The following is a 16,183-nucleotide window of genomic DNA, read 5'->3' as shown; positions in this document are numbered from 1 at the left end:
AGAACATGATTGGGTTGTGACATTCCTTGCTACAAGGGAATATTTTGGAACCAAAGGTACTAATGGTTTATGGTTTCAAAAAAAAAAAAAGAAAAAAGAGAGTTGAGACCAATGTCTGGAGGTTTTTCTGTCAGCAGTGTAAAAACTGGTGCCTTTTCTTCTCTGGTAACACTGAACAGTTCATTGCAGTATGTTCTTCTTTTGGGTGTTTTTCTGGCTCCTTTATTAAAGTCTTTTATTGTGACTGAGGGGCAGATTTTGGGGTTATCTGGGTTTGTTTTGCTTTGTTGTTTTCCACCCTTGGAGCTCCTCTTAAAGGAAAAGAATTTGAGGTATTTCCATTCTACAAATGTAACTTGTGCCTGTCTCATCACTCCTTTTCTCACTAACATGTTTTCCTTCTGTTCCAAACATTAATGTCAAATCTCTTTGGGCAGTGCTCTTTTTTTTTAATTTTTTTTAAAAATCTAAACCGTGGTATTTTGGAAAGAGCAAAGTAAGCCATGATGCTTGATCTGTGATGGATTCCTGGCATTTAAGTTGGTGTTGTGGTTTACAAGAAGGTGAAAAGGAAATAAAAAATGCTTTGTGGCTGTGAATGCTGCAGATGAGGTAAAGCCAGGGCCCTTTCCTCTCTAGGGCTACAGGAGGCAACCACGTTTCTCAGCACCAAGGGTGTGCCTCGGAACTGGAAAATGGACATCAGTGAGATCCTGGAGTCCTCCAGCAGTGATGAGGAGGATGGAGCTGCTGCAGAAACTGATGAAGAGGAGCCAAAAAGAGAAGAGAAAACAGAAGAAGTAGCGGTGAGTCTGCTCAATTTCAGCCATTCTCAGACAATCCTCAGTCATTTTTCAGGGATAATTTAAGGACTTGCTTGCCTGAAAATCCTGCACTTTCCAACATACTATTCTCAGACTCAGCTCACTTCAGTGTCTTTTCAGTCCTGCTCATTTTCTCGCTGCTACAGTTGTCTCTGTTGGGATTTGTGAGCCGTGGCAAGTTGTCTCCTGTTACCCGTTGAGGAAACCGGAGACAAATCTCAGAAGCTAAATTCAAGGCAGAGAAGAGTAAAAGGTTTTGAGTCAAAAGAAAAGGCAAGACCTAAAAACTTAGGTTGAACCTAATTCCACCTTAAATGCAGTATCTTTGTATTTCTCTTCTGTAATTTCCTTTTTTATTTTTCTTTGTATGTGTTAGAACTCTAGATACTAAGAATTTTAAGCTTTCTATACTAAAAAACACAAAACCTCAAGAGAACACTACATTTTACCTGAAGCTATGGAGAAAGCTGCCAAAAATAATTAATAACACTAAAATTATCAGTATATAATTTAAATAAAAACTTGCAATATCACAAAATAAACACCTTAGAATTTAAAGTTTTAAAACATAGTAATATATATATAAAACAAAAAAAATATAAAACCAAAGCTAATCCTTCTTCTTCATAAATTTAAGTAATATTTTATAATCAAACAAAAAAGTCCACATTGTGGACTTCAAATAACTAATTATTAAACTAAAAATAAAAATAATTTAAATTTCCTAATTAAATAATTTACCCTTTAAAAAAACCTATAAAAACAATAAACTGTTTTATAACTTATTAATAAAATACTGTAGAGCTCATGTGTATGTAGGTTTTATAAAAGTAACTTGTTTCAGAAAACAGTAGTGTGATTTAAAAAAGACAAAAATTTCAAGCAAAAGCAGGAGGTTGACTGAAACTATGAACTGATTCACAGGGCAATAAATGCTACTTAGGAGCAGTGGAGGACAGACCTTGTGCCTGTTAGGTTGGCAATCGTAGAATGATGTGGTGGATGGACTTTTTGTCTGACGTGCTGTGGCTTGTCCAGACTGGGAGAGGAATTCATGGAGAGCAGCGTGTGGAGAAGGGCTTGGGGGTGAAAGGCTGGATATGAGCCAGCAATGAGCGCTCGTGGCTCAGAGCTGAGCGTGTCCTGGGCTGCCTGACAGAGGGGATTCTCCCCTTTCCTCTGCTCCTGTGAGACCCCACTGGAGCCCTTTGTCCTCAGCACACAGGGAGCTGTGGAGGCTGCTCCAGAGGAGGCCATGAAGCTGCTCCAGCTGGAGAGCCAGGGGTGTTCACCTGGAGGAGGCTCTGGGAGAGACCTGAGAGCCCCTTCCAGGGCATAAAGGGACTCCAGGAGAGCTGGAGAGGGATTTTGGATGAGTAATAGAACAAGGGGGAATGGCTTTAAACTGACTGAGAGATTTAGGTTAGACATGAGGAAGAAATTCTTGGCTGTGCGGGTGCTGAGGCCCTGGCACAGGCTGCCCAAAGAAGCTGTGGCTGCTCCATCCCTGGAATTGTTCCAGGCCAGGTTGGACAGGGCCTGGAGGAGCCTGATCTGGTGGAAGGTGTCCCCATGCAGGGAGTTAGACCTGGATGATCTTTAAAGTCCCTTCCAACCCAGATTGTGGAATGTGATTCCATGATTCTCATAATAACAGTTTTTCTGCATTCGAATATTTCGAGTGGCTCCTTTTCCATGAAGTTAACCAGTTTCTTCATGCCATCAGAAGTGCTGTTACAGAATTCTCTTCTATTTCTGCTCCCTGCTTGTAACCTGGATGTTGGATTTAGAAGCATGGGCGGAGGTGGGGGGCGGGGAGAGGAGGCACTGCGGGATTTATTTGTTTCCCCACCGCGCCATTCTCACAATACACCCCAAAACCATGACCCGCGAAGGCCCGGGGCGGCCTGTGTGTGTCGGCAGAAGGTCAAAGGCCGCTTCCCTTTCCCCTCGCCTTCCCTTCCCTTCCCTTCCCACACGGAATGGCCGATGGCGCTTGGCGGCGGCCTCGGCGTTCCCAGGGCAACCGGGAGCGGGCGCGGCGCAGGCGCGGGGAGCGGCCGCGGGAGCCGGGGCTGGCCGGGGGCTCGGAGATGGGCTGGCCCTTCCTCTGCCTTTCATCTAATGCCTCGCGTTCTTCTTAGTCTTACTAGTTCGTTTTATTAGTTGTTTTTTTTTATTTTTTTTATTTTTTTCCCCCCGTGCGGAAGAGAATGTAAGTAATGCCGGTTAACCGCGGCCGCCGCGCGGGGAGAGAGAGCGAACGCGAGCGAATATTTGGAAGTCAGGCTGAAAATATGTCCAGGCAGTGGGCAGATTAGATAGAAAGGAAGTAAAACCATTTTACGTTTGAAAGAATGCAGCTGCTAGGTAAGGATCGTGTGCTTGAATCTGTGATGTGAGCGTGGTGGTTGGGGATGGGGGTTTGACTTGGGTTTCTGATCTGGGAACTGTCTGGTGGAGCTTGAAGCCAGGGGAGATCTTTCCAGGTAAAAATAAAATTAAAAAAAGACAATAAAAATCTATTTTTAGATGGGAATTTTATGCTCGGTTATGAGTGTTTTGGAAAATGGAGTAGATGTCTGTGTAAGAATAATGGTATGATGAGATAAATCTGAGATAAATGTGTGCAGAAATGTAAAATCCTCTGGGTTTTTTCCCCTCTGTTTGCAGTGAAAAAGACTGAATAGGCCACATTTTGCAAGGTGTGAGCTGTTGCAGGCTCTATTGCTCTGTCTGTATTAACATTGGTTAAAATTTCAGAGTATCAGTCACTGAAAATCAAGGATTGCTGTACTAGTTTTCTAGTATCCATTTTTATTATAATTTTTCATGCCCATTGCATAAAATGCTGTGTGTTTCAAACAAAGAAGGGGGAGGGGGAAGCTTGGTGATTTAAAAAAAAAAAAAAATGCATTCCTGTAAAGGAAATAGAGATTATTTCTAAAGAAGGATGTTAATGTAAAATTGTGAAGCAGAGGATTCCAGACAGGTGGATGTGCTGATAGGAGAAACTGTGGAATCCATTATTTCCAGGTGACAAGTAGGAATGTAAGGTGAGCATCTTCATGCTGAAGCTGTGTAGCAGAGGGTAGATATGAGTCTTTTTAGATAATGTCAGAGCAGAACTGACATGATGGCCCATTAAGTCAAATTCCTGGTTCAGCTGTTAAAATACATCTTTTTAATTGTGGGCCGTGCTAGATATTGCAACAGACAACATTTAGGGAATTTAAGGAATTTCTGGGTTTTTTTCCCCTAGAAAGGCAGTAATACTAGCTGCAGAGAGATTTGACAAGTGAGTGATTAGGGTTTTTTTGCCTGTATTTGAATACAGATGTTAAATTACTGAAATTTGACATTTTATACAGTGTTTTCTTTTATTAATCAAGGTCAAAAATTGCTTCTGTCCATCCTCTCCCAGAATATTCTCAGTGGGCTTTTTGTTTTAGAACTATAATTGGTTATATTATTAGAGGTAGAAGTAAGATTATTAAAAATACCTTTTCTATTTCCCCCCATTCCCATCTTTTGGTATGCACAGCAGCTTTGCTGACAGGGCCTGTCCAGCTGCTGCCCAGCCGTGATAGGCCATCATTAAATAATCAAATGGACACAGACCTACTTAATATATAATCACAGGATAAAGTCAGTCAGAAAAGTCTAGTTCTGGAATGGAAAGGATCCTATTTTTCTGAAGTAGGATCTTTTATAGTGATAATGGAGCAGAGAGATCTGCTGTAGCTGTTGACATTAGATCCTGCCATTTTTCCAGTAGCTAGCTTAAAAATTTGCAACTTTATTTTGACAGAAACTATCTTTCTAACTGTGTTGCCTTTTGTACCATCTCAAGAGGTGGTAGAATTGGTACTACCAGGTTTCCAGGCTTTACATGGCTTTTTTAAGCTAAGGAAGGGGAACAAACATGGGGTTGGTTTGGTGCTCCTCCTCCTCACCCCTGGTGAGTGACTTGTGTGGTCCAGAGTTGACTGGGAAGGAGGACAATGTGGAAATTGCTTGTCATGGCCTCTAACAGGGATTGCATTACACAGAGCTACTCAGCATGTTCAGATTGCTGGAATTTTGGTGATATATGGTGCAACTCAGGATTATTTTCTATTAGCTATTAAGATTTTAATAGCACATTTCATAAAAAGTGGAAAAAATCCAGAAGTATTATAAAAATAAATTCTTTATTGAATAAAAATTAAAAGAATCATTCCATTAATTTGAATCCAGATAAAAACCTGAATATTGCTTTTGCTTCTTACCCATTTTTCAACATGTCAGAGGAAGATAGTCAACTGTGTTTGGAGGGTACATTTGGCAGTCTGTGCACTGCAGCTGAAAGGAAAGAGAAAATCTCAACTCCAGTATCTCCACACAGAAACAAAAGCTTTTGGAATATTGAACATTACCTGATTTTTATTCAAAACAGGTTGTATTTACTAGTGTATTTGCTTGTCTTGAAGTTGTTCTGTCAGGGAAGAAGAATCTAATCTAAACATAAAGTAGTGAAGCAAAGGATTCCAGACAGGTAATGGTGCTGATAGGGGAAGCTGTGGAATCCACTGTGATCCATCACATTTGATTCTCAAACTTAAATATTGAAATACTCCCTGTTTTACAGGGGATGTGTAAGCAATATTTGGGTTTGGCTCTGTCTCCCTGGGAGCCATTCTGATTCCATTAGAATGAAAGTCTTAACCTGCAGTTATTTCAAATATTTTCTCAGTACACGTTCTCAACAGATACATTCACTGAAGACCAGAGTAAAGGCAAGGAATTTCTTCAGAAAAAAATTCCAGGTCTCCATGGCTCATTGAGGGCAGAGTTGTGGCACCTCCGGGTGTCTGCTAAGAGGGATTTTCTTCAAGGCTTGTTTGTGACAGTCACCTGGAGGATGTATGTGTAGCCTGTTAATTGGGGTGCATTCATTTAACCTTTTTAAGGTTCTTGCATCACAACGGCATCAAAAAAATCAGTCACAGTTGCTTTACATGGTTGAAAAGGGAAGATGCCAGAGGCATTTTCCAATGTTCCTATTCTGCAAATAAGCAAGGATTTCAGTTCTCATGATAAGTTATTTCCATATATTTTATTAGCATTAAGTCCATAAAGGAAGGATGAGAAATCCATGATGTGTTTTAGGAGGCTTGAAATTCCTACAAATAATCAGTAGTCGACTATTAAAATATTTACATTTTGCTTCAAAATAGTTCTTGTTCCCTGTGTAGGCTTTGCTCTAAGTAACTGTGGGAGGTCACATAAAATCATACCCAAATTGCCGTGTCTGTTGCAACCTATCTGTATTTTAAAATAATGCTGAAATAGCTGACTCTGAAAGTTCAATACAGGAAAAGAGTAATTTCAAAGTTAATGAAGGGTGATATCCAGAAAGAAGTAGTTTATTAGATACTAAGAAAAAATACAAAAAAAATAATACATCCTGTGAGGATGGTGAGGCCCTGGCACAGGGTGCCCAGAGAAGCTGTGGCTGCCCCATCCCTGGAAATATCCAAGGCCAGGTTGGATGAGGCTTGGAGCAGCCTGGTCTAGAGGAAGGTGTGCCCCTGGCAGGAGATGGAACAAGATGGTTTTTTAGGTCACTTCCAATCCAAACCATTCTAAGATTCTGTGATTTATATATATAAAATCCCCCAAGCAGCTGTGATGTGTAATGCACAGAATAGCCTTTAAAAATAGCTAAACATTGATTAGCTAATCCTCCTTCTCATGCATGTGTGCATTTGTAGGAGTTCTGGCTACTGTGAAGCACAGCCTGCATCATGCCATGCACAAATGTTCTTTAAAGCCTTCCTTGCTCACAGTTTTATGCAAAGAGGCATTCTCAGAATGTCACTCCAAGGGAAGTTGCAAACTGAGGCACAGCTCTGGAATGAGTCATTGTTGGTTTGTGGAATTTCTGGTTTCTTGTTGGTACAAATTAACATTTTAAGACCATGCTCATCTCCACGTGGTTTAAAGCTGTTAACTTGTTGCAATCAGTTTAATTCTTGTCATTTCCTTAATTAGTTTTCAAGTTCGGCGTTAGAAAGCAAATGTGCAAGTGATGAAATCTCATTGAAGAACTGTGAAGCAACAAAATTACATTTACTGTAATTCTGGCAGCTTGTCTTGATCATCTCTTCCTCTGAACTCCAAATCCTGTGTATGCTGCTCTTCCTCTTCACCTGCATTTCTTTCACAGAAGCATTTATGGTCTTGTCAGTCTATTTATAGCATAAAAGAGAGATCTGTCCCTGGTAGCTCCACCTCGGATTGCCTGAGTTGAGGGTGTACGTGCTTGGAGGTAGAGATTCATTCTTTCTTTTGTAGAAGAAACTATTTCATCCTTCGTGCTCCCACTCAGCTCTAAAGGTTGGCGCCCACAGAAGCTTTAACATCTTTTTGTAGAGTAAATGATGAGTCAGGATAACAGAGCCACATTCTTGTTGAAAATCATGCTAAGGACAGAGGCAAAGCTCATGGTGAATTAGGTGACTCAAAACCAAACGAAGCAACACCTTCTATGCATTTCTGTGTGCTTCATGTTGGTGGTGCTTACCAGATAGTTTTAGAAAATACATGAATGCTGTTCATGTTGTTTGGAAGACCATAAGAAATGGAGTTGGGAAGAGAAAATGTCCATTATACAAAGATAAAAAGATAATGTTCATGGTCAATTTTATTGTTTTACTGTTTCCAGTGTTCCCTAACAGATGTGGCCTGCTTGTCAGAAAGGAGGAAAAAAAATCTCAAACCCATAAAATTTCAATCTTTACATTAGAAAAGGGGAATCTTAGAGATTTTTTATCTATTTTCATTTAAATGAAATTTAGCCTCTCATCCTGAAACTAAAAAGTTTTTCTCATGTTGCATTTAGCTGTGGGTATTGGATGAACAGCAGAAAGATCTCAGTTTTGAACTCTTGCAGCTTAAAATTTTCATGTTATTTTGCCCTTCACTTGGACTTACCTTTGGCTATAGTCTCCCCCTTTTTGCAACATCTGTATAAGAAAAAATGAAATGGACAGACAGAACTCTATTGAGTAACTGGTTTTAAACAGTTATCACTGTGAACTTACTTATGCCCAGTCTAAAATGGGCACAAATGTCTTTATAATAGCAGTGAGTTTTGGAGATCAGCACTGTCATCCTGGTTCCTGCTGGAAAACAGTGCTGGGAATTTCAGCTCTCCATTTGCTCTCTGATGGTGATCACAGGTTCTGGCATCAGCATTTCTCAGATGTTTCCTTGATTTGTGTGCAGATTTACAGCAGCTTAGATGACCCCCCATGGCAGGGGAGTTGGGACTAGATGGTTTTTAAGGTCCATTCCACCAAACTCATTCTATAATTTTATGATGGCTGATATATTTAAAGTAAAACTCACTCAGAACAGCAAACACTCTTTAGAATTCTTTAATGTCCAGTTCCAAACAGATAACCCTGGTAAAAAAAAGGCATCTTACCCTCATGTTGCAGTAAGCATATCCAGGAAGGGTTGGTCTTCCTCATTTTGGCCAGAAGCAAAAGAACAGCTGGTCCAAGATGTGTTCTGTGGTGGCAGTCACTCAGGGCTTACTCAAGTGACTTCTCAGAAGGATCTGGTGCCTGTTCTGGCATCAGTACCAGGCACAGTTCAGCCTCCCTCTGTCAAGGGGCTCATACAACATCAACAGAGAGAAGCAGGTGCAGACTTCAGGATGTCTCACACAGGTGGATGCTTATTGCAGCCAGGTTTTATGCCCCCACCCTATAACACTTTTCATCTTCCCTTTTTGCTTTTCTTCAACTGAAAGAACTCAGTCTCAGTGGAAGGGCTAAATTCTGGCTGCAAGATTGCTGTTTTAATGTGCATTTCTGCTGTTCTGACCTACAGTTCTGGTTTGGCTTTGTGCCCACACAGAAGAAATGGCTTTAATTCAACTATTCAGAAGTATTTCTGGATGTTTACTGTTATTAGATGTATTTAGTTTGCACAGTTTGAGCTGTATTGCCTTCAGCCAGTAAACATTACAGTAGATGGTAGAAATTTCTCGATCTTGAAGTTATTTTGCAGTCTGGATGGAGAGAAAAAAGCTGTGGTTTCTATAGCAATACTTCACTTGATAACCTGGAAGAGCATGCTAATTCTATAGATAACTGTTTCTCCTTATATAATCCCTGTGATGTGCTGAGCAAATGGTAACTGATGCTGTACAGCGTTGTGATTACACATTTAATTTCCTCCAATTATTCCAGAAGAAAAATTAGTGAAGTAAGACACAGATATTGTCTCTGCCTGATTGTAGCTGAGCCCTGTTGGGTTTAGAAGCTCAGAATTCAGTGAAGCAGGCAGGGCTGGGATTCATTCTGATGCTAGGCAGATTGCTTGCTGGTTAGTAGGGCATTAGCATGTACATCCCCTTTTCCCTGCCTATCTCCTTGCCTTGAAGCTTAAAGTTTACAGAATGCAGAGATGACTGAAATCTAAATTGTTGTTCTGGTTTCCTTCTGGAACTGCTTGTCACATTCCTGTTATTTTTAATAATGTAATGATAAGATTTTTTGACACGTACTGTACGTCTTTCCTTCAAGACAGCTGCAGCCTGCCTTGTGCAAACTGCCAGGCTGGCAGGAAGAAAGTGGCATGCAGAAAGCATTGCAGGGAAAAGGATTTGTTTTTTTTTTTTTTTTTTTGGTCTCTGCTAGAGTCTCAAAGTTCCACGAAGATACGTAGACATTATTTCCTCTGCCTGCCCCTTCCACCCCCTCCAATAAATTTACTGTATTTTAAATAATTTTCACTGGAATAAAAGGAATATCTTTATTTCATGCTGTGGATTACTTGCCATAAATTTATCTCATAGTATTTATCTCTTTGAGACTTTAAGTTGTAAAGGTTAAACTAAGGAATTTATAATAATAATAAATTATATAAGTGACTTTAAAGGTGTTTCCAAATATAAGCTGAAATCAAGCATTGGAACTTAATTATAAAACAAATGCTGTCTGGAGCATCTCCAGCAGGTATGGTTGGAGAAAGAATTGTTCTGCAATCTGAGCTAAAGGGATAAGGAAAATGAGTTAAACAAAAAAAGCCCCAAACAAACAGAAAGAACCTAACAAAAAAAACCAACCAAACAAACAAAAAAACCCCCTGGAATTCCTGTGAATTCTTTCAGTCTTGTAAATACCAGACCTCTTCTGTGCTAGGCAGGTATGCTAGCACACCTGTGTATTAGTGTTTTCATTTTGAAGGTCACTCATTCATTCTGTCATGGACTGATGCTTTCCCTGACCTGCATTTTCTTCTTTTCCTCCTGAGGTACCACTTCAGTCTTCTTGAGTAAATTTTGTTTTCTGCATATTTCACCATTACATGGGTTCAGGGCCAAATGGGAAGTGGTTTGGGTTTAGTTCTTGCTCTTAGGCTTTTGTACAAATAAACGGTTACTTTGCATATTTGCTGTTTTCATTTATGACTGCACTTATTTTCACAGCCTGAGGAAGAGCTTGATCCTGAAGAGAGGGACAACTTCCTCCAACAGCTTTACAAGTTTATGGAAGACAGAGGTACCACTGAATTTTCTTCTTTTTTTTTTTATCTCCAGTCCACTTCTTTAATGGCATAGCACTCAAAGGGAACTCAAATCCTCCCTGAGGTGTTTTGGTTTTGTTTTGCTTTCACAAAGCCTTTTTTATGTTCACAACGCCTCTTAAGTAAGCCCATGGTTAATTTCTGCTTGTGACAGCCATGGCTGAGAGCTCTGCTGCTGTTAATCCCAGGCTGGAAGCTGTAGGGTCTGTCCATGGGTGGTGAAATCCAACCAGCACAGAATGGAGATGTGCCATCCTCTAGTCTTGGGCACAAAAGGAGCAGTGATACCTGAAGAGACAACCTAAAAGATTCTATTTTATCCTGTAGCCACAACAAGAAAATAGTGTATTTTAAACATCTGTCTTTACAGAATTAAGTGAGACTTAATAAATTAGAGTAGTTGAACTCTTAGCTTCAGAGCAGTATCAGAAGTGCACGTGCTCTGCATAGGGAGCAGGATGTACCTGCTGACTTGGGAGAGCTGCTGTTGCATAAGGCATGTGCAGTTGTGATGAGACTGACATGGAAATGGAAGCTTTTATGCTCCTTTTTAAAAATCTGTATTCAATCCTGCAGAATTTTGTCTTTTAGAATATATTGGTTTGATAAATTTTACACATGAAGTCACCATTTCAGTCCTGTATTTCAAATGCTATTTTCATCCTGCAGTAGCCTTGGTGTGGAGGTAGATTATAGGTGTAACTACTGCCCTTTTCCCTTTTCTTTTCATCTTTCTTTTCTCTTGACAGCAGCTACCTGAATGATATTTCCATAGCAGCACAGAGTGCAGCAAATGTTGATGTATTTGAATTTGAAATGACCAGAGCTAAGGGTGAAACATGAAGTACTTGCAGAGTCTGGATATTTGCCCCTTTCTTTTTTTGAGGGTGGGAGGTTGTTAAAATTAATGGGGAAATCAAGCTGCCTTTGTAAAAGAGGGTCTGTTCTAAGGAGGTGTGTTCTAGACCACAGAATCACAAAAGCACAATCCAAAAGCTGTTCAATATTGCCAGTTCTTATCATAGGTAGAAATTGAGCATGTATTATAGCAAATTGTTCTGGAGCTCATCCAATATAATTTTGAAGGCCTCCTGTGTATATAACCAGTGTTTCTGGAGAATAAGCTGCCTTAGGGGAATAAAAGGCTAAGTTAGGGGGGAAAAAAAGAAATCATTCTGCTGCTGGGCCAATCCAGAGAGTTCCTTTCATGTAGCCTGATTCCTCCCACTTTCCTGTTTTCTTGGTTTCTCATTCTCTTTCCTAAACACTCACAGACTACAAAACAGGTAGGGATGTCAGGACCTTGCCAAGGCAGAAGAATAAAGCATTTGTATGATGAATTTGAAGACTCAGTCCATGAAATATTTTTCAAGCCAGTGTGTGGATTGAGCAATGTGCAGGACTTCTTCAGTACTGGGACTTTCCCCTTGCCTGTTTGCTTTTTATTTTCCTTCTCCATCCTTATAGTGAGATTTCTGTTCCCAGCAGATTTGTTCTGCATTCTGTTCTCTCAGTGTAAATGTTTTGATTCATGGAATCATGACAGTATTCCCAAAGTCCTATAAAATTATTTTAATGATTCCAAATATAATTGCATGAAGATGAGGGAAGATACAAAGCAGCAGGGAGGAGGTTTGGCATTCTTTCCTTGCTGGGAGGATTATTGTCTACGTATGCAGCCACTTGCCCTAAGTCACTTTTGGTTTCTCCTTCTGCAGATAATTACTGTTCTGTGTGTCACTGCCACTCAGCTGATCTGAGCTCTTTCTCTTCCCTGGAACTGCCCCAAATATTCATGTCCTGTCAGGTCCTTGTGCTTTTCCACATTCTGACAGTTTGCCTGAGTGTTTCTTCCTAATCCAAAGTCTCTGCTTCTTCCTCGTTCCTTTCAGCCCACGGTGGTTTTACTGAATCTCTTCACACACTGCTCTATTCCAGCATTCCTCAGGTGTTCTCTGGAGCTTCCTGCAGTTCTGACTGTCCTCCCTGCTCATGAGAGGAGCAGTGGGATGCAGCCAGCTGGGAGGTTGATAAACCACCCAGAGATAATGATGCATTCAGAGCAGGGTGAAGCCTTAACTGGTCATTGGAATTTACTGACTTGGGAGCATACCTTAAGCCATTAAATACAGATTTTAAAATTTAGAAGAATACTTGTAATCAAATGTGTGGTAAAGAAATGGAAGAGGCACCTTGCTGTTCTTGGGGATAACTTGTTTCTGTTTTATTTTATTCAGGTACTCCTATCAATAAACCACCAGTTCTGGGCTACAAGGACCTTAACCTCTTCAAACTTTTTAGGCTGGTTTATCAGCAGGGTGGGTGTGACAATGTAAGTTCTGGATGTTCCCTGAGCTAAATATGTCTGTTCATTCATATCTATAAATGATTGTCCAGGGAAGCTGTGCATGCCCCATCCCTGGCAGTGTTCAGGCCAGTTGGACAGGGCTTGGAGCAAACTGGGATAGTGGGAGGTGTCCCTGCCCATGGCAGGGGGTTGGAACTGGATGATTTTTAAGGTCCCTTCCAACCCAAACTGTTCAATGGTTATAAAAGACTTTGGCTTTTTAGCTCTGTTAGATATTTTTCCTTAATGTTCTTGTTTAACAAAATCTATAAACTTCCTGTTTTCTTTTTTTTCCCTCAAAGATTGAGAGTGGTGCTGTATGGAAGCAAATTTATATGGACCTTGGCATTCCTATTTTGAACTCAGCTGCTTCCTACAACGTAAAAACTGCTTATAGAAAGTAAGTTCTTGTATTGGATAGTGGTGAAAACATTCTTCCTTTCTTCTTCCTAGCTGTAGCTTGTACAGCATTCAAGAGGTTTTTGGTAGTTAGAGACAGCAGTTGATATTCTTCATTTAATGAACAGTTCTGAGCATTTTCCAGTACTGATGTGGAGGAAAGGAGGGAGCAATCAGGGCTGGAAGTTCCTGTTGCTCCAAAACATCAGAATTCTGCTCATTTTTTACCAAGAAACTTTCACTTTCCTCCTGTGTTGACAGCATTTCAGAGTAAACCACTGAAATTTATAAAATAAGCTTTGGCAGATTCAGTTTTGCCAGTTAAGGCAATTAACATTTAGAGACTCCTTAATCTTTAAATCTCATAGGCATTGAGGAGAATTTTATACCATTTGCTTTAACTTCATGAAAGGTGTTGGCTGAAAAAAGACATATTTCAGTTGTATATTTACATAAATTCTTGGCAGAATTTGTAGAATAATGGCACTAGGTCTTAACTGTGTTCATTGCTATGGTCAATGTGAGAGTTATTAAATAGTAAAATCATTGCTTACATTGACCAAATGCATAAATCTTCTTTTCTGACCCTCACTTTTCAGCTGGATTGTAACTTTTGCATTGCAAACCTTTCAGGAATGACATTTTCCAAGCTCGTTTTCTGAATAAAAACTGTTTTTATTGTTTATCCTCCTGGAAGTTGGACAAGAAACAATTGGGCTTTTTGAGTAAAAGGGAAGAATGAGATTCTCTTGACTCAAACCTAAGAAGTTTGGAAATAGGGATGAGTAATGACTCAATTCATATTCATGTCAATGAAGATGACTATATTGAGACTCTCTTCAGTGGGATTTGAACTGGGCACATGTTTAAGGTCTGTATTTTACAGAGAAGAGTGTTTACCTTGGAAAGAGTAATTGGTAAATGTGTACTGGGTTGCTGTTAGAGTGGAAGTAATGATGATGTTGTTTGGACACAGGAAAATGTGTTGTGACAGTGATAGTGTGTTGTAACTTGCATATTAATTCTTTGAGGAATGAGCTAGTTCATACCTCTCTCACCTGTAACTGGATTAGAATGTGCACAGGCAGTTTCCAGAGAACAAGCTCATGCATGGCATTACTGTCATGAATTCTTAACTGGATGGGAATGAAGTTAAATATTTAGGAAGCACCTCTGTGTATTCTTTTTCAGCATTTGATATGAAATTGTTTCACTTCAAAATCTTTTCTAGCTTTTATATTTTTATTTGTGTTTGGTTGTTTGTTGGGTTTTTTCTTCATTATTATTTTCCTGAAGTTAACTGAGCAGGAAAATAGGTTTTATGCACTTCAATAAATGGAAAATAAACCATGAAATGTAAATGGGACCTTCCTTGTCTGTAGGTATCTTTATGGTTTTGAAGAGTACTGCCGTTCTGCAAACATTCAGTTTAGGACCATCCATCACAATGAACCAAAAGTGGTAGAAGAGACACAGAAACACGTGGAACCAATGGAGGAAAGTGTGAAAGAGGAACAAAAAATGCCCCCAACAGAAGTTAAAAAAGAAGCAGAAGAAAATTATTCCAGCAGTGAAAGTGAGAAAGAAGAAATTGAACTAAGATCCCCAAGGGTGAGTGGTCTGAACTGATTTCTGTTTAGTCCTTAACAAAGCCCCCTTGTATAGTGAACAGTTTCCATAGTGAGTTTTCCCTGTGGAGCAGCTGCACGTTGGAATTGTTGCAGTGTGGAGTTCTCTGAGTGTTAATTGTTAATTTTGTTCTACCTGGACACAGAGTCAGGTTTGATTATTCCTTCATATTCCAAGCCATGCATGGGATTTGCTCAGGCTCAGTTGGATGTGCTGTGGCTCAGGGATGGCTTGGAGCTGTTCTCATCAGAACAGAGAAACACAGCAGGGCAGACTTGGTTCTGGGTGAGGGTTTCCACAGGCACATGGAACCTGGAGCCTTCTGGCAAGAAATAGGAATATCAAAAACCTGCTATGGATCTAAGAATCAAAGGAAAACCCATTTCTCTGAGCTGGTTTTTATCACAGTTTGTCTTATAATAGAAGAAACACTCATATAGACAAAAGTAGAAGGAAGAACCATTAAGTTTAGCCTTCATTTGTCTCTCAAAGCCATAGAGATGAGGGTTGTGTTAGTAGCTACATAGATCAGATCAGTGGCCCATCAGCTGGAGGATGCTGAACACCATGAGGAATACAGACAGTACTTTAAAGGTGTTGGAATATGACTGTAGCACTCATTTAATTATGTTAAAAGAACATTTTTTGTTCTTCAACAGAGTATGACTACTGAAGGACAAGAATTGCTGCTTTTGAATTGTTCAAGTTCTAAAGATTCTGTTTGACTAAAATGTCATTCTGTTGTAGTCCTCCTTGTAAAGCAGCTTTTTCAAGCAAATATATGGCCTTATAGATTAATAGATGAAAAGACATGGTGTAAACACAGGTTGAGGCTTCTATTATGTATTGTATTTCTGTTTAAATGAAAGAGTGTTGTTCCAAGCTGCATCAGCCTCAGTGAACCTCCTGACATGACATTAGCTTTATTCATTTATTTTTGAGTTTGTTTTTCTTTTTTACAATGCTGAAAAGAAGGATAAAGAAATATAACAATTTTTTGTCTTTTTAATAATTGGCTCCTTGTTCTGACTAAAAAGCAATGATCCTATCAAGAGACTTCTAATAAATCAAATGATAATCCTGTGCTAGATCTCTAAGAATTAGTTGCAGATAGTCCCAGGCAGCAACTGCCTTGAGTACTCAAGGTGCCTTTTAAAAATGGGATATTTAGAGTTTTTTGAAAGCTGACAAATTTCTGCCCTTGAGGTCCACAGGTGACTGTTAGGATCGAAGATGCCTCCCCTCAGTATTCCTATACAAGTACTTCAAATAATGATATTGCTGTAGGTGAACAAGACATTTGGCCCTTTCTATCAGAGTAACAAGCATTACAGTCCAAGCAAATGTCCTGAAATCCTCCATCAATTAATCAGAAATTCATCCTTATTATTCCAGATGA

At 39.7% G+C, this 16,183-nt stretch overlaps 1 protein-coding gene across 3 annotated transcripts in view; it reads left to right on the top strand.

Annotated features, from left to right (window-relative positions):
* ARID4A (AT-rich interaction domain 4A) overlaps positions 1-16,183 on the top strand; it is a 47,166-nt gene that overhangs the window by 19,840 nt on the left and 11,143 nt on the right. For all 3 annotated transcript variants that reach the window (XM_059850563.1, XM_059850561.1, XM_059850562.1), the window contains 5 exons: positions 640-806; positions 10,312-10,384; positions 12,647-12,741; positions 13,059-13,156; positions 14,538-14,766. In XM_059850563.1, the coding sequence (XP_059706546.1) occupies positions 640-806; positions 10,312-10,384; positions 12,647-12,741; positions 13,059-13,156; positions 14,538-14,766 (662 nt within the window). The remainder of the gene's footprint in view (positions 1-639; positions 807-10,311; positions 10,385-12,646; positions 12,742-13,058; positions 13,157-14,537; positions 14,767-16,183) is intronic.

Source organism: Haemorhous mexicanus, chromosome 6 (assembly GCF_027477595.1).
Source record: "Haemorhous mexicanus isolate bHaeMex1 chromosome 6, bHaeMex1.pri, whole genome shotgun sequence".
Lineage (NCBI taxonomy): Eukaryota > Metazoa > Chordata > Aves > Passeriformes > Fringillidae > Haemorhous > Haemorhous mexicanus.
This window is presented reverse-complemented; position numbering and strand designations above follow the sequence as displayed.